The sequence below is a fragment of the Lithobates pipiens genome, unplaced genomic scaffold, assembly GCF_037356315.1.
Source record: "Lithobates pipiens isolate NorthernLeopardFrog02 unplaced genomic scaffold, aLitPip1_a1.2 Scaffold_18, whole genome shotgun sequence".
In the NCBI taxonomy this organism is placed as follows: domain Eukaryota; kingdom Metazoa; phylum Chordata; class Amphibia; order Anura; family Ranidae; genus Lithobates; species Lithobates pipiens.
In genome coordinates, this window is record NW_027507758.1 from 604,344,646 (window position 1) to 604,370,582 (window position 25,937).

The 25,937-nt window shown below is 47.1% G+C and overlaps 1 protein-coding gene across 1 annotated transcript in view; it reads right to left on the reverse strand.

The window, feature by feature from the left end:
- Positions 1 to 25,937, reverse strand: part of KIF13B (kinesin family member 13B) — a gene marked incomplete in the record, with an annotated part of 350,254 nt that overhangs the window by 79,012 nt on the left and 245,305 nt on the right. Inside the window, 5 exon segments of the mRNA XM_077489267.1 lie at positions 1,280 to 1,404; positions 11,701 to 11,756; positions 19,636 to 19,762; positions 21,745 to 21,844; positions 23,932 to 23,961. Of these exon segments, the coding sequence (XP_077345393.1) occupies positions 1,280 to 1,404; positions 11,701 to 11,756; positions 19,636 to 19,762; positions 21,745 to 21,844; positions 23,932 to 23,961 (438 nt within the window).

Genomic DNA, 25,937 nt, shown 5'->3' on the forward strand with positions numbered 1-25,937 from the left:
AATTGAAGTTCAAAGGTCAGTAGTATGTAACACAGAGTGTAGTGGTGTTCAGAAGCAGGTAGCAGGGATCAAAGGTCAGTAGTATGTAACACAGAGTGCAGAGGAGTCAGAAGCAAGTAATGCAGGGATCAGATGTCAGTAGTATGTAATACAGAGTGCAGGGGTCAGAAGTAGGTAATGAGGAGTTCAGTAGCAGAAAGAAGTCATCCGATGTACAGTAAGTAATGCAGAGATCAAAGTTTAGTAGAACACAGGGCTAAGTGCAGGGATCAAAAGTAATTAAAGCATAGTTCAAAAGTCAGTAGTATGCAACCAAGAGCACAGGAGACAGAAGTAAGTAACAGAGATCAAAAGGTCAGTAGCGTGTAATGCGAAGTTCAGGGATCAGGAGTAAGCGAAGCAGAGCTCTGGTTAGTAGTATGTAATGTACAGTGCAGAGGTCAATAGCATGTTACACACAATGCAGAGGTCAGGAGTAACTAATACACGTTTCTCTCCCTCGCAAAAGGTTGAACTGGATGGACTGGTGTCTTTATTCAACCTTACTATGAAAAAAAAAAAATGAAAAAAAAACACCCTTCTAATACAAACACCCACCACTTCCTCAAAACTACCCCCAGCACAAATTTCCCCCTTCCGCCATGACATGCACATACAGACCTCATATTTAATGACACCTGGCAAAGTAAGGGAAGTTCTCCCATTTCTCCCCTCAAATGTGTCATATGACTTGTTAAGCCCAGGAAAGCATCTATGACTATATTCAGCTTTGTAATGCCTTCTGCCACCCTGATCAGAGGTGGCAGGCTGGTAGGTTAACCGCTTTCCAAGCCCCACTAAAAAGTAATGGCATATGTTCCCGACACCCATTTAGCATGGAAGAAGTCACTTTAATCAAGTCTGTTTAAAAGTGACCAACTAGTACAAGGGATACCATGACTTTCCTTTCCACAATGCCATCTAGTCTATTTACAAAGCCTCTCAAGGCAGCTTTTCATTTGAACTCTAAACCAAACATAAAACACAAAGCACACAGAAATCTTTTTTTTTTGCAACATTTCAGAATTTTGTATGCCAATTCGTCAACTTTTCACCATTTTGCTTTTTATATTTTACTGAATTATAACAAAAAAAATATTGCGTTTCGAAACATGAACAAGCATAAAAAAAAACATCAGCCGCAAAATAGGGCAATGCAAAGATAAAAGTCGTTATTATGCTGATCCTTCGTAGAGATGATGTTGACAGCTTAGAAAAACGAAAATGCTCTGATGCAAACCTCGTTTTCATGGTTTTTGACGATCTGCAGATCAAAGAATTCGTCTTCCTCTTCGTTGGTGAGAGTGGCGTCCCATCCGGCTGCCTCTGGTTCATCCAGATTATCCTGCGAGCTAAAATCATCCGCTGCAACATATAAAAATGAAACGATTATTTCTGTGATTATTCCTGCTGCCTTCCAGTGTTATAGAATGACTCCACAAAGAATACTATTTGCATGAAGGGCCTCAAGCACATTGACGTCTTAGTCTGGGGTTTCCTCAACCAGGGTTCTATGGAACCCTAGGGTTTCTCCACAGGTTGCTAAGGGGTTTCCGTAAGGGGGTAACTCATCCCAATGATCACAAGTGTAATGAGCATTCTTCTCACTGATCATCACACTAATGTATCATGAGTTGTAGATAGTCATTTTTAGAAGGTGTTCTTTGAGACAGGAAATGTATTCAAAGGTTCCTCTGTATTGTAAAGGCTGTGCTAGAATAGATGAATGGGCTGCAAACCCCTCTAGTGTAAAATCCCTGGTGCTTTCTCAAGCCCAGGGGGAGACAAGAGCGCGTACATCAGCCCATTGGCATTTTGCAGATGGATGGCTGTATGCAGCAATCCGGGTGAAGGAAAGCATTGGGGATTTCACGCTAAAAGACTTTGCAGCCTCTACGTTCATGTGTATGAGGCCTGAACTTGTACCATAATAGGACCCTTGTGTATAGTCAGGAATACAACCTCAATGGGAAACCGAGTATTGACTTACCTGTAAATTCCATATCTTAGAGCAGGGGTGCCCAACCAGTGGCCCGGGGGCCACATGTGGCCCGTGGAGCCCTCTGATGTGGCCCTCGACCTCCTGCTCTAAGATGGCAGGTTGGCAAGCCCAGATCACAGGTTGCCGACCAGCCATCCCAAAACAGCAATTTTGTGAATGAAGCCACTGGTAGTGGAAGCAAGTGGCTGCGGAGCAGAGCCACATAAGCCAATGCTTCTTGTATAGTGATACCAAATGCACTCCGCCTGGGACAGCAACAGCCAGCGATACCAGAATGGAAGATGGTTATTAAAGGTAAGTTTACTACTAAATTCACAGTATATATGGATATATCTGTTTTTAAGTGGTTACTGGGCTGCTTTCAAACTGATCCGCAGGTGCAGTGCACCTACGGGTTTCCTGCATTGAGCCATAGACATCTGTTATTACCTGCGGGTTTGTTGCGCCTTCAGATATATCCTGCAGGTGCGGGTTTGTTGCGCCTTCAGATATATCCTGCAGGTGCGGGTTTGTTGCGCCTTCAGATATATCCTGCAGGTGCGGGTTTGTTGCGCCTTCAGATATATCCTGCAGGTGCGGGTTTGTTGCGCCTTCAGATATATCCTGCAGGTGCGCCACCACCTGCAGGATATAATAGAAGTTTATAGCAAAGTGCAGCTAACCCGCAGAAAATCCACAGGTTCACTGCGCTGCACCCACGCTTTGGGCAAATAGCAGCGTGTCAGTTGGAAAGCAGCCTTAGGCCCCTTTCACATGATTGGTCAGACCCAATTGGACTTACTATTCACCTCTATGGAGCAGCAAATGTAAACGGACTTGTGTCTGTTTACACCCGCCTACCTAAAAAAAAAAAATAGAAAGGGATCTGCCCCTTCCGTCTAGATGAATCGGATTGGATCAGAGGGCCCATAGAGTAGAGTGGGCTGTGTCTGTGGACACGGACCTGTCGTCATCCTCCCGCTCCACTCATTGTGGCCCGCGACCAGTTACCAATTCACTTAAGTGGCCCTCGCTCTTCAAAAGGTTGGGCAGCCCTGTCTTAGAGTACAGTACAGGGCACAGGCAACTTATTCAAACACCATGGGCTATAGGCTGGTACCTTCACGTGATTGGACACTGGCAAGCTTTGGAGGACCAAACCCCTTGGAGTGCCTACCTTATAACCCACCCCCACTCCATAAGTCCTCAGTTTTTTGCTGTCTGTAGGGGATGAACCTCTTCTCCTTCCTGGAGAAACAAACTTCATCGATTTAATATTTTATCTTCCAATTCTTCAATCAACCCTCACTGTACACAGAAGTAGTGTTTCCACATTGGTGCAACTTGGGTAAAGCCTTGGGAGATGTACCCAGACACCACACAACAAGGACAGCCTGTAGAGTTGCTTTGGGCACTGGATCCTGACTCGGTTGCTCACCTTAGCACTTGGTGCAATGCGTTGTTAGCTGTAGTGTGCTATAAAGGTCCAGTGCGGTGGTCATTGCTATGGAACCCAGTCCCCAAAGACCCATTCAGATGTATTTCCCCCATACTGTACTCATGCATCTAACATACATATGAAAAAGCAACAAACTAGGGGCTGTATGGGGCCACTCTCCTTCCCCAGCATGTCATAACTGGCAATGGTGGAACCAGGCACAGACACAGGGAGTCTTGCTGACCTCTTAAGAACTTTAAAAGGACTCAAACACCAACTTAAAAAATTGCAGGTAAAAAAAAAATGTAGATGCTTACTTTAAATTCCATACATGGCAATTATCTTTCATAGGGATTTCAAAGGGCTTCCCTCTCTCTCTCAGTACTGAAATGAGTAGCAGGGGAGTGAATGGAAAATAATCTGCTGGGGCTTACAGTGAATCTGCAAAGTACAGGTTCACTTTAAAGCAGCACATGCATGGACAGTAAACTGCATGGACAGCAAAGCAATTTGCAGCTTTAGAATTTATCACAATTGCTAAAAAAGGTTCTATTTTTGGCTTATGCACACAAACACTTATGCAAAGCCTGTGGCCTACTGACATGTGGAAGTGATCAACTAGGATGGAGCAAACCTTCCACAAACAGTATGCGATGTAATGTACCCCATATTTAGTATGCCTGCTGGGATGGGGAAGGGCATGAGCGTATAAGTATTCTGCAAAATGTGGAATGCATGTGGATGAGCACAAGCCCCAACAAATTTTTTAGAAGGAACCTTTGGAGGACAGAAATACAAAAGCTACCAATGCTACCTTGGTTCTTCAAACTCTGAGATTTATCGAGATAAAAATCAATCAAAATAATCAATAAATAAATCAAGATCCTTGATTTAAAAACACAGAGTATTGTGTGAGTATTTTTCAGACTTCACCAGCCCAGTTATGGACCTGGTAGGTAGTGAAGCCGAAACAGAAACAGAATCATGAAGCAGGTCGGCACTGGCACCTCCTGTATTTCTTGTTCAATCGTTTCGTTTCATTTTCAAAAACGGGGTTTACCATAGAACTTAACTTTTTAGTTTTGGATAGTGAAGAGGGACTAGAACACCTGTCAGGTTGTTATTGCTGTCTGAACCCCCCATTAGGGATATTCACCTCCTCATTTGTCCTGGTTACCCTGGGAATAAAAGGAAAAAAAATCCCAGAACAGAAACTGAGAAAAATCTTCCAATGAGGACACTAGTTCTGAGAGGGCGATATGGATAGAGAGGGCGATATGGATAGAGAGGGCGATATGGATAGAGAGGGCGATATGGATAGAGAGGGCGATATGGATAGAGAGGGCGATATGGATAGAGAGGGCGATATGGATAGAGAGGGCGATATGGATAGAGAGGGTGAGGAGGGCGATATGGATAGAGAGGGTGAGGAGGGCGATATGGATAGAGAGGGTGAGGAGGGAGATATGGATAGAGAGGGTGAGGAGGGTGATATGAAGGATGATATGGATAGGGAGGGTGGGAAGGATGATATGGATAGGGAGGGTGGGAAGGATGATATGGATAGGGAGGGTGGGAAGGATGATATGGATAGGGAGGGTGGGAAGGATGATATGGATAGGGAGGGTGGGGAGGGTGATATGGATAGGGAGGGTGGGAGGGTGATATGGATAGGGAGGGTGGGAGGGCGATATGGATAGGGAGGGTGGGGAGGGCGATATGGATAGGGAGGGTGGGGAGGGTGATATGGATAGGGAGGGTGATATGGATAGGGAGGGTGATATGGATAGGGAGGGTGATATGGATAGGGAGGGTGATATGGATAGGGAGGGTGGGGAGGGTGATATGGATAGGGAGGGTGATATGGATAGGGAGGGTGGGGAGGGTGATATGGATGGGGAGGGTGATATGGATAGGGAGGGTGATATGGATAGGGAGGGTGATATGGATAGGGAGGGTGATATGGATAGGGAGGGTGATATGGATAGGGAGGGTGATATGGATAGGGAGGGTGATATGGATAGGGAGGGTGATATGGATAGGGAGGGTGATATGGATAGGGAGGGTGATATGGATAGGGAGGGTGATATGGATAGGGAGGGTGATATGGATAGGGAGGGTGATATGGATAGGGAGGGTGATATGGATAGGGAGGGTGATATGGATAGGGAGGGTGATATGGATAGGGAGGGTGATATGGATAGGGAGGGTGATATGGATAGGGAGGGTGATATGGATAGGGAGGGTGATATGGATAGGGAGGGTGATATGGATAGGGAGGGTGGGGAGGTTGATATGGATAGGGAGGGTGGGGAGGTTGATATGGATAGGGAGGGTGGGGAGGTTGATATGGATAGGGAGGGTGATATGGATAGGGAGGGTGATATGGATAGGGAGGGTGATATGGATAGGGAGGGTGATATGGATAGGGAGGGTAGGGAGGGTGATATGGATAGGGAGGGTAGGGAGGGTGATATGGATAGGGAGGGTAGGGAGGGTGATATGGATAGGGAGGGTGGGGAGGGTGATATGGATAGGGAGGGTGGGGAGGGTGATATGGATAGGGAGGGTGGGGAGGTTGATATGGATAGAGAGGGTGATGTGGATAGGAGGGGTGATATGGATAGGGAGGGTGATATGGATAGGGAGGTTGATATGGATAGGGAGGGTGGGGAGTTGATATGGATAGGGAGGGTGGGGAGGTGATATGGATAGGGAGGGTGGGGAGGTTGATATGGATAGGGAGGGTGGGGAGGTTGATATGGATAGGAGGGTGATATGGATAGGGAGGGTGATATGGATAGGGAGGGTAGGGAGGGTGATATGGATAGGGAGGGTAGGAGGGTGATATGGATAGGGAGGGTGGGAGGGTGTATGGATAGGGAGGGTGGGGGAGGTGAAATGGATAGGGAGGGTGGGAGGGTGATATGGATAGGGAGGTTGCTCTGGATAGGGAGGGTGGGAGGTTGATATGGATAGGGAGGGTGATGTGGAATGGAGGGTGATATGGATAGGGAGGGTGATATGGATAGGGAGGGTAGGGAGGGTGATATGGATAGGAGGGTAGGGAGGGTGATATGGATAGGAGGGTGATATGGATAGGGAGGTGGGAGGGTGCTATGGATAGGAGGGTGGGGAGGGTGCTAAGGATACGGGAGGTTGATATGGATAGGGAGGGTGGGGAGGGTGATATGGATAGGGAGGTTGATATGGATTAGGGAGGGTGGGGAGGTTGATATGGATAGGGGAGGGTGGGGAGGTTGATATGGATAGGGAGGGTGGGGAGGTTGATATGGATAGGGAGGGTGGGGAGGGTGATGATATGGATAGGGAGGGGTGATATGGATAGGGAGGGTGATATGGATAGGGAGGGGTGGGGAGGTTGATATGGATAGGAAGGGTGGGGAGGTTGATATGGATAGGGAGGGTGGGAGGTTGATATGGATAGGGAGGGGTGATATGGATAGGGAGGGTGATATGGATGGGAGGGTGATATGGATAGGGAGGGTGATATGGATAGGGAGGGTGATATGGATAGGGAGGGTGATATGGATAGGGAGGGGTGATATGGATAGGGAGGGTGGGGAGGGTGATATGGATAGGGAGCGTGGGGAGGGTGAATGGTTCAGGGAGCGTGGGGAGGGTGATATGGATAGGGAGCGTGGGGAGGGTGATATGGATAGGGAGGGTGGGGAGGGTGATATGGATAGGGAGGGTGATATGGATAGGGAGGGTGGGAGGTTGATATGGATAGGGAGGGTGGGGAGGTTGATATGGATAGGGAGGGTGGGGAGGTTGATGATATGGATAGGGAGGGTGGGGAGGGTGATGGTATGGATAGGGAGGGTGGGGAGGGTGATGATATGGATAGGGAGGGTGGGGAGGGTGATGATATGGATAGGGAGGGTGATATGGATAGGGAGGGTGATATGGATAGGGAGGGGTAGGGAGGGTGATATGGATAGGGAGGGTGATATGGATAGGAGGGTAGGGAGGGTGATATGGATAGGGAGGGTGATATGGATAGGGAGGGTAGGGAGGGTGATATGGATAGGGAGGGTAGGGAGGGTAGGGAGGGTGATATGGATAGGGAGGGTAGGGAGGGTGATATGGATAGGGAGGTTTAGGAGGGTGATATGGATAGGGAGGTTAGGAGGGTGATAAGGATGGGCGGGTGCTATGGATAGGGAGGGTGGGGAGGGTGATATGGATAGGGAGGGTGGGAGGGTGATATGGATAGGGAGGGTGATATGGATAGGGAGGGTGATATGGATAGGGAGGGTGATATGGATAGGAGGGGTGATATGGATAGGAGGGTGATATGGATAGGGAGGGTGATATGGATAGGAGGGTGATATGGATAGGGAGGGTGATATGGATAGGGAGGGTGATATGGATAGGGAGGGTGATATGGATAGGGAGGGTGGGAGGGTGATCTGGATAGGGAGGGTGGGGAGGGTGATATGGATAGGGAGGGTGGGGAGGTTGATATGGATAGGGAGGGTGATATGGATAGGGAGGGTGATATGGATAGGGAGGGTGATATGGATAGGGAGGGTGATATGGATAGGGAGGGTGATATGGATAGGGAGGGTGATATGGATAGGGAGGGTGATATGGATAGGGAGGGTGATATGGATAGGGAGGGTGATATGGATAGGGAGGGTGATGTGGATAGGGAGGGTGGGGAGGGTGATATGGATAGGGAGGGTGGGGAGGGTGATATGGATGGGGAGGGTGATATGGATAGGGAGGGTGGGGAGGGTGATATGGATAGGGAGGTTGATATGGATAGGGAGGGTGGGGAGGTTGATATGGATAGGGAGGGTGATGTGGATAGGGAGGGTGATATGGATAGGGAGGGTGATATGGATAGGGAGGGTAGGGAGGGTGATAGTGGAGGGTGCTATGGATAGGGAGGGTGATATGGATAGGGAGGGTGGGGAGGGTGATATGGATAGGGAGGGTGGGGAGGGTGATATGGATAGGGAGGTTGATATGGATAGGGAGGGTGGGGAGGGTGATATGGATAGGGAGGTTGATATGGATAGGGAGGGTGGGGAGGTTGATATGGATAGGGAGGGTGGGGAGGTTGATATGGATAGGGAGGGTGGGGAGGGTGATGATATGGATAGGGAGGGTGATATGGATAGGGAGGGTGATATGGATAGGGAGGGTGGGGAGGTTGATATGGATAGGAAGGGTGGGGAGGTTGATATGGATAGGGAGGGTGGGGAGGTTGATATGGATAGGGAGGGTGATATGGATAGGAGAGGGTGATATGGATAGGGAGGGTGATATGGATAGGGAGGGTGATATGGATAGGGAGGGTGATATGGATAGGGAGGGTGCTATGGATAGGAGGGTGATATGGATAGGGAGGGTGATATGGATAGGGAAGGTGATATGGATAGGGAGGGTGATATGGATAGGGAGGGTGGGGAGGGTGATATGGATAGGGAGCGTGGGGAGGGTGATATGGATAGGGAGCGTGGGGAGGGTGATATGGATAGGGAGGGTGGGAGGGTTGATATGGATAGGGAGGGTGATATGGATAGGGAGGGTGGGGAGGTTGATATGGATAGGGAGGGTGGGGAGGTTGATATGGATAGGGAGGGTGGGGAGGTTGATATGGATAGGAGGGTGGGGAGGTTGATATGGATAGGGAGGGTGGGGAGGGTGATGATATGGATAGGAGGGTGGGGAGGGTGATGATATGGATAGGGAGGGTGGGGAGGGTGATGATATGGATAGGAGGGTGATATGGATAGGGAGGGTGATATGGATAGGGAGGGTGATATGGATAGGGAGGGTAGGGAGGGTGATATGGATAGGGAGGGTGATATGGATAGGGAGGGTAGGGAGGGTGATATGGATAGGGAGGGTGATATGGATAGGGAGGGTAGGGAGGGTAGGGAGGGTGATATGGATAGGGAGGGTAGGGAGGGTAGGGCGGGTGATATGGATAGGGAGGGTAGGGAGGGTGATATGGATAGGGAGGTTAGGGAGGGTGATATGGATAGGGAGGTTAGGGAGGGTGATATGGATGGGGAGGGTGATGAGGTTAGGGAGGGTGATATGGAGGGGAGGGTGATATGGATAGGGAGGGTGGGGAGGGTGATATGGATAGGGAGGGTGGGGAGGGTGATATGGATAGGGAGGGTGATATGGAATAGGGAGGGTGTATGGATAGGGAGGGTGGATATGGATAGGGAGGGTGATATGGATAGGGAGGGTGATATGGATAGGGAGGGTGATATGGATAGGGAGGGTGATATGGATAGGGAGGGTGATATGGATAGGGAGGGTGATATGGATAGGGAGGGTGGGGAGGGTGATATGGATAGGAGGGTGGGGAGGGTGATATGGATAGGGAGGGTGGGGAGGGTTGATATGGATAGGGAGGGTGATATGGATAGGGAGGGTGATATGGATAGGGAGGGTGATATGGATAGGGAGGGTGATATGGATAGGGAGGGTGATATGGATAGGGAGGGTGATGTGGATAGGGAGGGTGGGAGGGTGATATGGATAGGGAGGGTGGGGAGGGTGATATGGATGGGGAGGGTGATATGGATAGGGAGGGTGGGGAGGGTGATATGGATAGGGAGGATGGGGAGGGTGATATGGATGGGGAGGGTGATATGGATAGGAGGGTGGGGAGGGTGATATGGAATAGGGAGGGTGGAGGGATAGGGAGGGTGGGGAGGGTGATATGGATAGGGAGGGTGGGGAGGGTGATATGGATAGGGAGGGTGGGGAGGGTGATATGGATAGGGAGGGTGGGGAGGGTGATATGGATAGGGAGGGTGGGGAGGGTGATATGGATAGGGAGGGTGGGGAGGGTGATATGGATAGGGAGGGTGGGGAGGGTGATATGGATAGGGAGGGTGATATGGATAGGGAGGGTGGGGAGGGTGATATGGATAGGGAGGATGGGGAGGGTGATATGGATGGGGAGGGTGATATGGATAGGGAGGGTGGGGAGGGTGATATGGATAGGGAGGGTGGGGAGGGTGATATGGATAGGGAGGGTGGGAAAGGTGATATGGATAGGGAGGGTGATATGGATAGGGAGGGTGATATGGATAGGGAGGGTGATATGGATAGGGAGGGTGATATGGATAGGGAGGGTGATATTGATAGGGAGGGTGGGGAGGGTGATATGGATAGGGAGGGTGGGGAGGGTGATATGGATAGGGAGGGTGGGGAGGGTGATATGGATAGGGAGGGTGATATGGATAGGGAGGGTGATATGGATAGGGAGGGTGATATGGATAGGGAGGGTGATATGGATAGGGAGGGTGATATGGGTAGGGAGGGTGATATGGGTGGGGAGGGTGATATGGGTGGGGAGGGTGATATGGATAGGGAGGGTGATATGGATAGGGAGGGTGATATGGATAGGGAGGGTGGGGAGGGTGATATGGATAGGGAGGGTGGGGAGGGTGATATGGATAGGGAGGGTGGGAAAGGTGATATGGATAGGGAGGGTGGGGAGGGCGATATGGATAGGGAGGGTGGGGAGGGCGATATGGATAGGGAGGTTGAGGAAGCTGAAAAGGATAGGAAGGAAATGGAGGACCGGGAAGAATGGGGTGTTTCCAGCAGGGGGGAGTGGGCGATTATGGTTTCAATTGTGAATACTGCTATATACCGATCCAGTGTGGGTATTCCAGGAACGTGTCAGTTCATTTGACTCTGAATGGGAGAAAGCTGTGTTTTCGTTTGTGAATCGGTCGGATATTGTCGGAGAGGAGTACAGCGATTGGACGAGTTGATATTTAAGTGCATACGACCCTCTGTAATTTAAAGGATGCTGTCAAAGCCTGAAAGTAGGCATTTATCAACTCATGGTTGCCATACTTTAGTGTTTTTGATTATTCTATCTGCGAAGGTGTTTTGGTCTTTTCAAGTGCCATGGCATATATAATCCTGTATTTGGATTCTGTAAGGCAGAGCTGAGGGTTCTTTACAGCCTAAGTTGTTGTTTGTATGTCTGCTGTGAGTACCTGTAATTTTAGTTAAAACTGAACATTGGTGATAACATTGAGGGTTTGGGGAGGGGAATTTTAGTGCCCAGAGGATCTTAGCTGCTATGAAAAATGCTGGTCCAATATGGTCAGTCTTTTGGGCAACTATACCAAATATTTGCATGAGATCACAGCTCAGCACATCCTCAAAAACAATAGACTGTATTATTGTATTATGTATGGCATTAAAAACTCCAACAGTCACCTACCATTAAGATCCAGGAATATAACGGGGATATGAGTCTCCATTCCAGAAACTGGAGTCCTGCAATGATAAAATAAAGCAGGTGAAACTGAATTCCAGTTTGACAACATTCACAACTGCAGTCACCCAGATGTAACATACAAAAAAAAAAAAAAAAAATGAATGACATCCATAGCTTGAGGAAGAGCATGGTATTGCTTGAAACTGTACAGTTGCTTGGCTTGATCCCTTTTTGTATGTATACACATGGGTTATTGAAGTAAAAGATTTTTGCATTATGTGGATATCTCATTCCTTCCTTTTTTTTGTATGATATTGGCGGAACAACAGGAGCCCGTTATTTATGAGATCATCCCTTTTGATATTTCCAAGATTTGGAAGTCGTCAGGAGTGACTCGCCCAGATGGGGCGGTATAGCTGCAGAGCGGCCAGGATGCCCATGCTGACCCGTGTCCACAGACAAAAAACACCTACAATAGGCACGCGAGCACCAGAACTGGACCATGGAACAATGGAAGAAGATATCGCTGAGGTACTTGCCCCCAAGTTCTTCAGCTGTCAATCCAATCATCTGTGGGATGTGCTAGTAAAACAAGTCTGATTCATGGGGACCTCACCTCCCAACTTACAGGACTTAAAAGGATCTGCTACTGACAACTTGATGCAAGATACCACAGAATACCTTCAGAGGTCTAGTGGAGTCCATGCCTTGACAGGTCAAGGCTGTTTTAGTGGCAAAAGAGGCGCCCCAGTGTGTGCGTATATATATATATATATATATATATATATATATATATATATATATATAGGTAAGTGGTTTTGTGCAATTCCATCCTCTATACAGATATACCATATATAAACAATGTGATGTTAGTAAAAAATTTAATAAATTATAACAGTGATAAAAGTCCAATGGTGACTGAAAATCAAGTGTTCCAATATAACGTATAATATAACGTGTACAATCCTTCAATAACTTGTTCCAATCTAGTGATCGATCCTCAACATAAAAGTTCACAGAGAGTCTATGCGCTGCTACCAACACCTCTGTGCTCACAGAACTCTCAAATCATATATCCACAGAACATGAGCCTTGAATGAAAATTCAATAGAGATAGGCTAATCCCTCCTCCTAGAATCTCCTCCGCAAATCCTCACTCAGAATATCGAGGCTCACGTGTGGGGGTGAAGTAAACAGACAAGCCTCCAATACTGTCATAGTGTGGGACTACGCGTTTCATCACACCCCCTGAAGAAGTCATGCGACATGACGTAACTCGTGGGGCGTGGCTGTAGGATGCAGCAGATCGGAGCTGATGTGAGAGGCAGAAACGCTGATGTTTTTATCGATTTGAGTGATTTTTATTGTGCTTAGATGCAAGCAGATTTTATCTTGAAATAAATGGTTTTGGAACGTTTACAAATTATTGGAGGCTTGTCTGTTTACTTCACCCCCACATGTGAGCCTGGCTCTTCTGAGTGAGGATTTGCGGAGGAGATGCTAGGAGGAGGGATCAGCCCATCTCTATTAAATTTGCATTCAAGGCTCATGTTCTGTGGATATGAGGCGAGAGTTCTGTGAGCACAGAGGCGTTGGTGGCAGCGCATAGACTCTCTGGGAACGTTTATATTGAGGATCGATCACTATATTGGAACAAGTTATTGAAGGATTGTACACAGATTATATTGGAACACTTGATTTTCAGTCACCATTGGACTTTTATCACTTATAATTTATTTAAATTTTGTACTAACATCACATTGTTTATATATGGTATATCTATATAGAGGATGGAATAGTGCAAAACCACTTACTGACTTATCTATGCATGTGTAGTTGTGAATCCACTTAGGTATTGCATCAATTCCTTGTATGCAATTAGAATCTATTTCATCACAATTATCATATAGTAGCGCAGAGGATTATTTTGACTTAATTCTATATCTATATAATCGCTATATCTCGATCTCTCTCTCTCTCTATCTATAATATATATATATATATATATATATATATATATATATATATATATATATATTATACACACACTATATAAATATATATGTTTTATATATTTTTTTTTCATTTATGTATGCAGCTATTTGGTTGGCAATGCGATTTCATTTCATTCACATATTTGCGTAAAAAAATAACAAGCTTTTAAAAAGGATACAAATTGCCTTTCCGCGCTCCCTGGTCTACACTGCGAGGCCTGCCCGGCCAGAAGAATACGATTGCTTCAACATCTTTCCCCCTTGTAATTATTATATCCTGCTAATTGATTCGGGATGTCAGCGACGGCTGGTTTATTACTACTAAATTGTGCGTAGCATTACTCACCTCCTCTGTCCTTTCATGTATAATTAATGCCGGGGTTTCGCTGTGGTTTTAATTTGCCGTTTCTTAATGCCTGGAAAATTGCACGGAGCTGCCGGCTGGCTGGAAGGAACCAGGCGTTTAATGCTGGTGGCAAACGTAAACGAGGGCTGCTGTTTTATCGCCGCTTCCTTTTAAGTGAGCGAGCTGGATAATTAACACGGGAGCACCCTAAGTGCACGGCTACTTAAATGTGATTTATCTCCGGGACAAGGTCAGAATTACTTTGATCAAGTGTGAAATATTTTAGGATTGAGATCGCAGCCTCCCCTCCGGTAGCCAGCTGATGTCTTGATGTGGCCAAAGCCATGAACAAAATGCTGACTGATGCTTATATTATATATACACACTTTGTCACCCTGCTATTAAAATGGTACCGGGGCTTCAGGTGAAACATGAAGGGGTGAGGTGGAACCGATACACTGTCACCCTGCTATTAAATGGTACAGGGACCACAGGTAGAGCATAGATGGGGTGACAAGGTACCGCTGACTCCTATACACTTTGTCACACTCCTATGAAATGGTATTAGAGCTTTAGGTGGAATATGAAAGAGGGTAATAAGGTACCTTTGGCTCCTATAGACATTGTAACCTGCCTATGAAATAGTACCGGGCTTCGGGTGGAACATATAGAAGGTAATAAAGGTACCAGGACTCCTATACACTTTGTCACCCTCCTATGAAATAATACCGGGCTTCAGGTGTGTTGTGGAAATTTTTATTAATATATGTTGTCAGCAGGGCCGTCTTTACTATTGATTGGACCCTGGACATAAATTTTCTTGGGCCCCCACCCCCCCCCATGCAATTTCACTCTCCGCCTGCTCTGAGACATACAATAAATAGCAACTAGACTTAAAATCAGTTTACTGTATCAGATCAGGCAGCAATTGCGATTGGTTGCCAGTGGTTACAGCATATCATTACCACTTAATGACTGGTTGCTAGAGGTTACAGCACATATTGCAGTTCACCGATTAGTTGCTAGAGGTTACAGCAAATGATTTCTGCTTGTTAATTGGTTTCTAGAGATTACTGTTCAGTAATACTGCTCACCGATTGGTTGCTAGAGGTTACAGCACATCATCTCCTCACTGCAGGGGAGTATGTACACATATGAATGCCACCTTTATTTACATATCAATGCCGCCAGCCGCAGCTGTTTTCTTAGTAATGCCGCCGATATTTACATATGAATGCCGGTTATTTAGATGTAAACATAGGGTGTGCAGGTGAGTCATCTGTACACAATAGGGCAGAGCTGGGCAGCATTAGTACCAGCACTTTACACGTGACACAGCACTGGACTAAAACTTCAAGGGACAAGGGAATTTAAACTAGGATAGTTGGCAAGTATGAGGCAGCTGCTTTGGGCCCCACAACAATGACAGGGCCCAGGGCAGCTGCCCCTTTTGCCCTGCCTTAAAGATGGCCCTGGTTGTCAGCTGTCCCCCAGTGTCAGTTTTGCTGTAATACGCTTATGCCAGTGTGTTCGCACATACAGAAGTTGGTGGAAGACCACTGGCTGCGGAAACCTTCCTGTGGACACGGCAGATCTGTTTGCTCTTTTAAGGATGTTTGTTCATGCCTCACCAAGGGACTGGCCACTTCATGGCAACTGCATTTACACTCCTAGTAAGCAGATCTGCGTACATGGGAACCATAGCATAACCATACAAAATTATGGCCCACTGAGCCATGATAGAGTATGGCTCGCGTCATTGGTAGCAGTGGAAGTGTGCACACGATCGTGTTCAGAGCCATGTACGTAGTGTTCAAATTGTGAGACACTTTTGTCGCACATGACCGTCTGCACACATCACTACTATAATTCTATTTGAATATATACACGTGTGTGATTGGTTCTTTTGAAAGAATACAAGTGTCTGATTGGCTGATTCTGAAGCCACCACCTTCCTTTGTTTATTCATGTTCACAGTATAAATAAAAGCAGTAGAGCATTCAATGGCAGAATTCTGCTACGCTCAGCGTGATACCAGCACCTGTCTGTGTTACTTGGAGATATACAAGCGCGCTTTCCTGGCATTATACAAGACAGCTGTTTTTGTGCTTTTAAGCGCAAAGAAATTATTTGCTTATAGGAAGAAGCTTAAAATTTCCTGGAAAAGGTGGAACATACAGAGGGTAATAAGGTACCATGACTCCTATCTATACACTTTGTAACCCTCCTAAGAAATAGTGCCAGGCTTCAGGTGGAACATAGAGAAGGTAATAAGGTACCATGACTCCTATACACTTTCTAACCCTCCTATGAAATAGTACCAGGCTTTAGGTGGCACATAGAGAGGTAAGGTACCACGACTCCTATACACTTTGTAACCCTTCTATGAAAAAGTACTGGGGTTTCAGGTGGAACATAGAGAGGGTAATAAGGTACCATGACTCCTATACACTTTGTAACTCTCCTATGAAATAATACCAGGCTTCAGGTGGCACATAGAGAGGGTAATAAGGTACCGCGACTCCTATACACTTTGTAACCCTCCTATGAAAAGGTACTGGGGTTTCAGGTGGAACTTAAAGAAGGGATAAGATACCACTGACTCCTATATACTTTGTCACCCTCCTATTTAATGGTACTGGGACTTCAGACGGAACATAAAGAGGGTAATAATAGTTTATTATGGTTTAATATGAGTCAACATTTTTTTTTCACACATTTTTGTATTGATCACTACAGAGATATTGGTTTTGTGCACCATTTACAGTGGTTAATAAGGTACCACTGACTCCTATATACTATGTCACCATCCTATTAAATGGTACCAAGCCTTCAGGTGGAACATACAGTGCATCCGGAAAGTATTCACAGCACTTCACTTTTTCCACATTTTGTTATGTTACATCCTTATTCCAAAATGGATTAAATTCTTTGTTTTCCTCAAAATTCTACAAACAATACCCCATAATGACAATGTGAAAGAAGTTTGTTTGAAATCTTTGCAACAAAGTAGATGACAACATACCACTAACTCCTTCTCATCCTAACTAGCTTCTTAGTCCAGTAGAAAAGGTGAGCAGAAAACAGCAATTGGAATTCAATGCAGAGCAACTTCAGGCAAAACTCAGGACAATCTAATATTTTTTTTTAGGAGACTATCTTAAAAGAAAAGTATGGGTATAAAGCCCAACGAGAGCACCAAGAGAACAGTCTGAAAGTCTAAAAACTTTCAACGTTGGTTCACAAATGACAGGACAGAACTTCTGTTGCATTTCAAAGGGCTTATAGACCCTTCTTCAGGGCTACTAGGCAGATGTGAACACATATACATTCCAATGTTGGTTCAGTTAATAGAATATAGTAATAGTAATGTACATGTTTTTTTATCTCTTTTGTAACCCTGAAAAAAGGGGGGTCTTTAAACCACCGAAATGCATCAGTTGTTCTATGTTGTCATTTGTAAACTGATATTATTAATAGTAAACATTTCTAGTTCTCAGACTGTTTGTTTTGATGCTCTCAATCGAATTTACACACTTGAACCTTCAAATCTCGTTTGAAGGGCATCCTGCTTTTTCTGAAAGCATGGCTGAATAAAAGACATTCGAGGCACATATGGATAGCTTAAAGTGATAATAAAACTCCCAGTTTTTGAGCAGCTAATTTAGGATGCAGCGTCTTCATCTTTTATTCCTTGCCTATGTTGCCATGACTGCTGTTTCAGGTTTCCCGTTTCAGAGTGGCTCCTTTCTGTTGCAGTATCCTATGGAGACACCCTTGCATGCAGGGAGTAAAGCTGTGGCTCCCTACACCGAGTATATCAATAGAAACACACAGGGGCATGCCTAGAGCATTTGGCACCCGGGCGGATCTGTCCCCCCCCCCCCCCCCCTTAAAAGGTGGCGCAGGTTTTTAGGGATTAAACCAGATGGCGAGGAGGCAATATAATGCTTCCTTGCAGCCTGCGATCCACTGTGGTTCACCCCTCAGAGGGCAACACTAGTGTACCCTAATCTATAGCAATGCCCTTCATAGGGATGATTAATGCAGCCTCCTCAGTACCCATCAATGCAGCCCCATCAGCACAGCCTCACCAGTGCCCATCAATGGGGGGCCTCCTCAGATGTGTCACTCCAAAACGTGCTTGGTATTGAGTTCAAATGCAGCATTGTTCACCGCCGCCCCCCCTGCAGCTGTTTGGGAAAAAAACTTCTCCAGGGCCCCTGTGTTCAGCGGGGCCGAGGGATAGAGAGCGGACGATTTCATCACTTTCAGCTTTAGGCGGATTAAGCTGCAGCAGTCAGTGCTCCCGGCCTGCACCAGTGTACCGATATAGAAGAGGCTGGACTTGAACTGTGTAACACGCTGCTGCGGATGAATCCACCCAAGACTCAGTTCACACCTAAACTGGGTGCGGATCACACAGCAACGCTGTCCGTCCCTGTTCTCCATTTCAGGGATGAATCAGGGCAGACTCTTTGCCTGAATTAGGCCCTGAAATGGTGGCAAAGACACACCGCGTTTCTGCACATCCAATTCGCATAGGTGTGACACCAGCCTAAACCTGAAAGCGATTCTGTCCGCTTTCTGTCTCTCGGCCCCCACTGAACACAGGAGGCCCAGAAAAGTTTTTTTTCTCCTAAATAGCTGCACAGGAGATTAGCTTATTAGTGGACAGGATTTGGGAGTCCTCCCCTCTCTACCTTCAGGCCCCCCTACTGAGATGACAGATCCGCCTGGTGTAGGACGACTGGTGATCCCCCCAGTGCTCCTGTTGACACCCCCCAATGTGTGTAGCGGTCCGCTCCCCCCCGTGGGTATGCCACTGGCACCATAGACTAGGATGGCAAGGAAACCCCTCTCCTCCTCTCTTCTCCAAGCTAACAGAGACAGCACCGTCCACTGTTAATTTACTGTGCGGACTGGAAGTTCAAGGAAGCAGCACTGGAATACAATAAATACTCCCAGTAAGCTGTTTGGTAAAACTTTTACCCCAGCACTATTAGTTTAGAATTTTCAGTGCTGATGGCTCCTGCTCTCTGCTTCCTTGAACTTCCAAGCCACTTGTTTTTATTTTGGATTATACTGGTCTGGCAACTCACTGACAACTTTGCTGCCATAGTGCTATGTGCTGGGTTTTCAGTGTGCCCGGTCCTTTAAGGAAGGGTGGGCTCCTTCCAGGCTCACCTGCCCTCTGCCTATCCATTAAAATGCATGTGCTCCCATTGTGGACACTCAGATGTTAGAGGTAGGAACTACAGTAAACAGGGTACCTTGATGGGACCTGTAGCTTATGCATGTATTTGCAAATGTGTGAAAACTAAACCCCTGTGCTACGACAGGTAGAGTAAGGGGGCAGAGAAGGGGCACACGGTGCTTACATAGCATGCATTAGGAGTGGGGACGTGGGAGCGCAGTGCCACCTCTTTGCCGTGGGTACTGATTGAACCTGTCCTGGTCCTGCATGGAAGTCATGATGAAAGAAATGTAAAACTAGCCTTTCAGAGCACTGGTGACATAACAGAAGGATGAAGCCTCCAGGAGGGAAATGCTGTATAAGATGACAGTACCAAAAAAACAGATCAACCCTGTGCTCACCAATTTGCTGGCGATCCGGGAATCCCACTTCCGGCTGAAGGGACGAGGACAGAGTTCCTCTCTTCGGTCAAAGTAAGTCTCATCTCCAAGAGCTGCGCTTCTCGGTCTGCATCATCTTCTGTCTTATCTGCAGACAAGAGCACAAGACTTCCTATAAAGTGTTATTTAAACCCTTCATTTAATACATGATATATAGAAGCAAACGTCTGCACTTGCAATGTTTGTCTTGTTTGTGGCCTGGTAATTCCCTGTAATGTGCCTTATAAATTGAAAGAAGAATGCCAGGTATGGATATTAATTACATTATCCCAGCATAAACCAATGTAACTTTGTACAGTATATATACCATACCTGTGAAATCCCTCTAGAACAGGGTTTCTCAACCAGGACTCTAGGTTCCTCCAGAGGGTTTCTAGGGGTTCCTTGAGTGATGGGTAATTTCTGCCTCCCAGATAAGTTCCCACTGACACCATTGATTTTTTTTTTTTTGCTTTCAATAAGGGGGTAAATCCTCCATTTGACCACAAGTGTAAGGTGGCATCGGCGGTGGGGGGGTCCGACAGTGGCTGAAGCACCGAGTGGGTCCCCAAAAAGCCCGGGGTGGGCCCTGTTCTGTTATTGGCCACGAGCACCGCCGTGCGGGGACCAATCTGGTACTGAGCGCGGCCGAATGTAATAGCAGGTCCCGCCTTCTGGAGCCTGCTGTGCTGATGGACGTCCCACTGGACCAATGCCGGGACCGCGGGATGTGCCGTCCATCATAGGTGCTGCAGGCTCCAGAAGGCAGGAATGACAATGCAGCCGCCACGCCACTGTCAGAAGATCCTGACCCCACTCGGCGGGCGGCTCTCCTCATCATGGCTCTGGCTGCCTGGAGTCTATACTGTGTGATGGGTGCGCCGCAGAGCTGCAGGACGACGCCTGAAGTCTGGTCAGGTAGGTCAGTGTGGGTCAGGGTGGGTCAGTGTGGGTCAGGTAGGTACTACCCGGTGCTGGGCTCGGACTTCGGGCTGAAGCCCCTGTTTTTTTTTGCCACCTAGCAACGCCCCCATTAAGGAGAATTCTTCCCACTGACCATCACACTAATGTAACCTGAGTTATAGATATAGTCATTATTAGCAGGGGTTCCCCGAATCCAGAAAGTTATTTCAAGGGTTCCTCTGTGTTGAAAGGTTGAGAAAGGCTTCTCTAGAAGCTCAAAATCGCTGTATAGGCATCTTTACTACAGTGATCTCCACTAGCTTCCAAATGTCGATCTGAGTAGTCGCCTTGCTGCATTCTGAATACAGGAGGGTGGCCGCTTGGCATAGGTGCAATTCAGAGAATGCTTTGCATTTTCTCATTGAATGCAAAGCATTCTCTGATTGGACGAGATAGAGGTGGGCCTTATTCTGTGCAGTTACATATATTTAGTGCTTTTTTTGTGCTCTAGCACCGTGACCATGCTGTCACCGAAGTTACATTGACAAGCAATACACACCAAACTGAGCATGGGCAGAGTGACTCCAAAAGGCTGTGTCTTATCAGGAGATGCATTGGGGACAGTGGAAGAAGGGGAGGATCAGAGAAGACAGGATCAAACAGCCTTTTTACACAATGTGCAGGATTAACCCCTTAGGTGCCATACTGAGTATACCAAGCATGCTTTACTGCATATACACACTGATTTAACAGTGGCGGGTTTAGTAACACCTTAATGTATAAAACCTTCTGCATGCAGCTCCCCCCCACAGCCCCAGCCCCCCCTTCTTGATCCAGTGTCATGAGCAGAGGCTCTTTCGGTTCTCTTCCTCCTCATTGCCTTAGAGGCAGCAGCAGGAGCCATTGGGGGAATGAGTGGGGGGGCAGGACCGAGCCCATTGACACACAGAGCGGCACTTAGGAGTGAGCCCGCACAAGTGCCCCTATAGCAAGCAGCTTGCTATGAGGGGACATAGCGGAGGAGGAGGAGCCGGGAGCGCCAGCATGGGCTGAGATCAGGAGACACGGGGCTGCTCTGTGCAAAACCATGCAACCCACCAATGCAATGCCATTGCCTCCCCACAGGTCGAGTGTTGCAATGCATTATAAACAAGACTGTGTTGTTCTGACAACAGATCACACATTCACCTGGCTTGCTGACGAGTTTCTGCAGCTGCTGGTCCAAATACTCCTGTCGCTTGGTGAGAGCGTTCAGCCATTTCCTCTTCAGTCTGTCCAGATCCCGGTCCTGAGAGAAGACAAATCACAATGTCTCCTGATTTACAGCTAAGCATCAAGATGTGGAGTCCAATCAACACTCCTAAAACTGAGGGCCCATTCACACGACTGCGGCATGTTAAGGTGTGTTATGCGAGTAAGACTGCATTGCATTCTTCGGTAGCTCCTTCATTTTGAATGGCCAGGTAACGCATTCAATGCACCTAGTCCAGGGATATGCAATTAGCGGACTTCCAGCTGTTGCAAAACTACAAGTCCCATCATGCCTCTGCCTCTGGGTGTCATGCTTGTGGCTGTCAGAGTCTTGCTATGCCTCATGGGACTTTTAGTTCTGCAACAGATGGAGGTCCGCTAATTGCATATCCCTGACCTAGACCATTTCTTCCCCAATGCAGCACAGGTGCATTAAGAAATGTCACGTACTATCATAGTTACCTGTAGACACCCCTTGGCTTTTATGATTCCCAATTCCCCCATTGGCACCCTAGCCCCCCCCCCCCCCCCCCCCCATCTCCTTTCTCTCATCCTTCACCCTTCCAAACCCAATCCTGTCTTAAAAGAGAAGTAGAACCAAAGCATTAGTTGTGTACTCCTGTGACCTGTATTCAGCCGACAACGGGCTAAAGACAGCTGTTGGCTGATGTCACGAGCCTGGTTCAGACTCTGAAGAGATCTTGACTTTAATGTCAGGATCCACCCAGATGCCTGACTGGCAGATGGCTTAGCCTCTAAGCATTCCGCTGAGAGCATGAGCCAGCTGATTCCGCCCCCTCCACAGCCCAGTGCTCCAATGAGCACTGAAAGAGTACACTAGCGAGCCTCCCACTGACACCAATAGGGCACTATTCCCACCCCTGACACCAACAGGGCACTATTCCCACCACTGACACCAACAGGGCACTATTCCCACCACTGACACCAACAGGGCACTATTCCCACCACTGACACCAACAGGGCACTATTCCCACCACTGACCCAAACAGGGCACTATTCCCACCACTGACACCAACAGGGCACTATTCTCACCACTGACACCAACAATGCAACAGAATTCCTCCCACTGAAACCAACAATGGGATAGAATGCACTACTCCTATCACTATTCCTCCAACTGGGCACAATCCTGCCCCCCCCCCAAAGTCTGAACGGCAGTAAACTGGCCCGTTTGAGAGTTTGGAGACCCCTGGAGATTGGAGAACATAGATATATTTACTCAATTCCCTGATCCTCCCCATACAAGACCTGCACCTTTTGGCTCCCGTCACGCACCCCAGTCTTGTGCAGTGGACTGTTCCTGACGTCATCATGCCCATAGACCTGCTCTGAATGTGAGGATGTCATCAACAGTCCATCGCTGGATCATGGGGGAAGCCAACTGCCAGTGGAGCAGAGGATCAGGTGAATATACAGCTTTCTCCTCTCCCCTGGACAAAATGAGCAGTTGACCCGTGCACTGTGGGCACAGCTCCACCGCATGGGAATTTTTAATTTTTGTTGCCCAGAATTGGGCTTTTAAAGTGTATTGTGTGGTATATTGCACTTGACTGCAACACACAAGTGTGAATAGGCCCTCAAAGAGAGACCATCTCAGGACCCACCCAAGAACCCATCTGCATAAAAAAAAATGCCAAATGAAATTCAGCTTTAACAATCTAATATGGAGCAAAAGTTCTTTAAAGGCATGCTTTATTACAGGAAAAAAAAAATTGAATAATTGAATTGTGTGAAGCTTCAGCTTTGAAATAAATAGGTTTTTTACTAGACTAAATATCGGCCTTTGTCGGAGGTCTTGCCAGGCTGTGCTGGCTGCAGGATGAAGACACAGGGGAGACCACCAGGAGCAGTGCAGACGAGATGTGCTGACTGCTGGCTATAAAGTGTTCCAGATAATAGCTGTCCTAAAATCTGTATATAAAGGGGAATGACATAAAACAAGGGTGCGGCTGGGCCAAGATTTAAAACCACACCAGATCAAACTAGACAAGGTTATCACAAAGTTGCCAAAAATAAATAAAAAATGGTCTCAATTTTTTACATTGACTTTTGAGATCTTTGTCATATTTTTCACATAAAACACAATACATATTTTTTCATTACCTGGTAGCTGTCAACATCCTCTCCGCTGTCCTGTAACACAGAAAATATAGGCTTAAATATATCTGAAATAAAATAGTACATTTAAGCGTGCGCAACATCAACATTTTTATTTAGTTCCCATCCTTGCAGCTGGGGACTATAAGGTAGCACAAGTAGATAACTGAAACAGTCCACACATCCACGGCTAAGGACCATGAATAGACTGTGGCACAGATATAAGACTCTACCTCACAGATCTCCAAGTAGGATTACTTAGGAGTAGGAGTAAAGTACATAGGCTCCGTCCATTGGAGAATAGTCCAGCAGTGCTCCAGGGGCAAACAACCCCCTGAAGCTTGCAGATCAGTTCCCTCTCGGGGAAAGTGTCTGACCAGGCCTCCAGCCAATGTACCACTTTCTCGGACTACCTACTGGGCTCAACTCCCTAGGAATTCACCAGAGCATGGTAAATATTCAGCCTAGGCATCTGAATCTCCTGCCCTAAGCTCCATAAAGTTACATAGGTTGAAAAAAGACCATCCAGTTCAACCATGAATAAAAAATAAAAAAAATAATAATATCATACAATCCCATATACCCAATTCTATACCCACAGTTGATCCAGAGGAAGGTGAAACACCCCAGCAGAGCATGATCCAATTTGCTACAGTAGGGGAAAAAATTCCTTCCTGATCCCCCGAGAGGCAGAGGGAAACGATCAAATTCTTAGGCTGTTGAACTATGAACAGACATGAGCCATCAATCTCAGCCCCTCTGATTACAGAATAAGCCAATAACCAAATCTGCCTACCAGCCTATCCTAGAGGGGGACAACACCTCCGATGCTGGTCACATGACCAATGCCATGGCACAAGTCACATGATCTCTGCAGAATAAGCTCTGGAGAGACAGGGGCAGAGCTGACCAATTAGTGGCTCTACCTGATCACCAATTCTCTGTTTGTAAAAGCTAGCACATGACCAGTGTTACTGATCTATTAGTACATAAATGAATCAGAGATTGAAGCACCACACCAAGAGTCTAGATGCAAATTCATCCCAAAAGAAAAACAGGGTGGAATATGCGTTTTGGGGGCCACATCATCATCATGGTTTAAGAATGGGAAATAATGTATGTGGCTGCATTATCCAGCTGGTAATGGACACTGTGCTTCATCACTCAATTGGTTAATATACCATATACATGTCATCTTCAATCCAGTCTGTACACATCATTTCCTATGCTGTGAAGAGTAACTTCACCCCCCCACCCCCACCATTTATGCCCTCTTGCCTTTTTTTCTGGGTAATCCACAAATAGATACTTTTACATCCAGCTACCTAGTGCTGTCCAGTAGGGATCCACCATGATGCTGCTGCACCCCACTATTTTCAACTGTGACTTCTTTAAAAGGCCAGCTGTTTCTCCTGGGTTCTGACAGCCGAGTCCCCCTGATGATGGACAGGGACCCCAGCATGTTGTCAGGGGAGCCAGCTGCAAGTACCTGTAAAAGACAGCTGCAACCCCCCCCCCCCCCCCCCCCGATGATGGGCAGGTGCCCCAGCATGTCATCAGGGGAGCCAGCTGCAAGTACCTGTAATAGACAGTTGCCCCACCTGATGATGTACAGCTGCTGCAGCATGCCATCAGGGGAGCCAGCTGCAAGTACCACCTTTAAAAGACAGCTGCTGTGCGCCCCCCCCCCGATGATGTACAGGTGCTGCAGAAAGTCATCAGGGAGTCAGCTGCAAGCACCTGTAAAACACATTTGGCTCCCCGATGATGCACAGGAACCACATCACGTCATTAGGGGAGCCAGCTGTAAGTACCTGTAAAAGACAGTCTCTCCCCCCCGATGATGTACAGGTGCTGCAGCACGTCATCAGGGAGCCAGCTTCAAGTACCTGTAAAATACATTTGACTCCCTGATAATGCACAGGAACCACATCAAGTCATTAGGGTCCCCCCTGATGATGCACAGATGCCGCAGCACATCACCAGAGAGTCAGCTGTAAGTATCTGTAAAA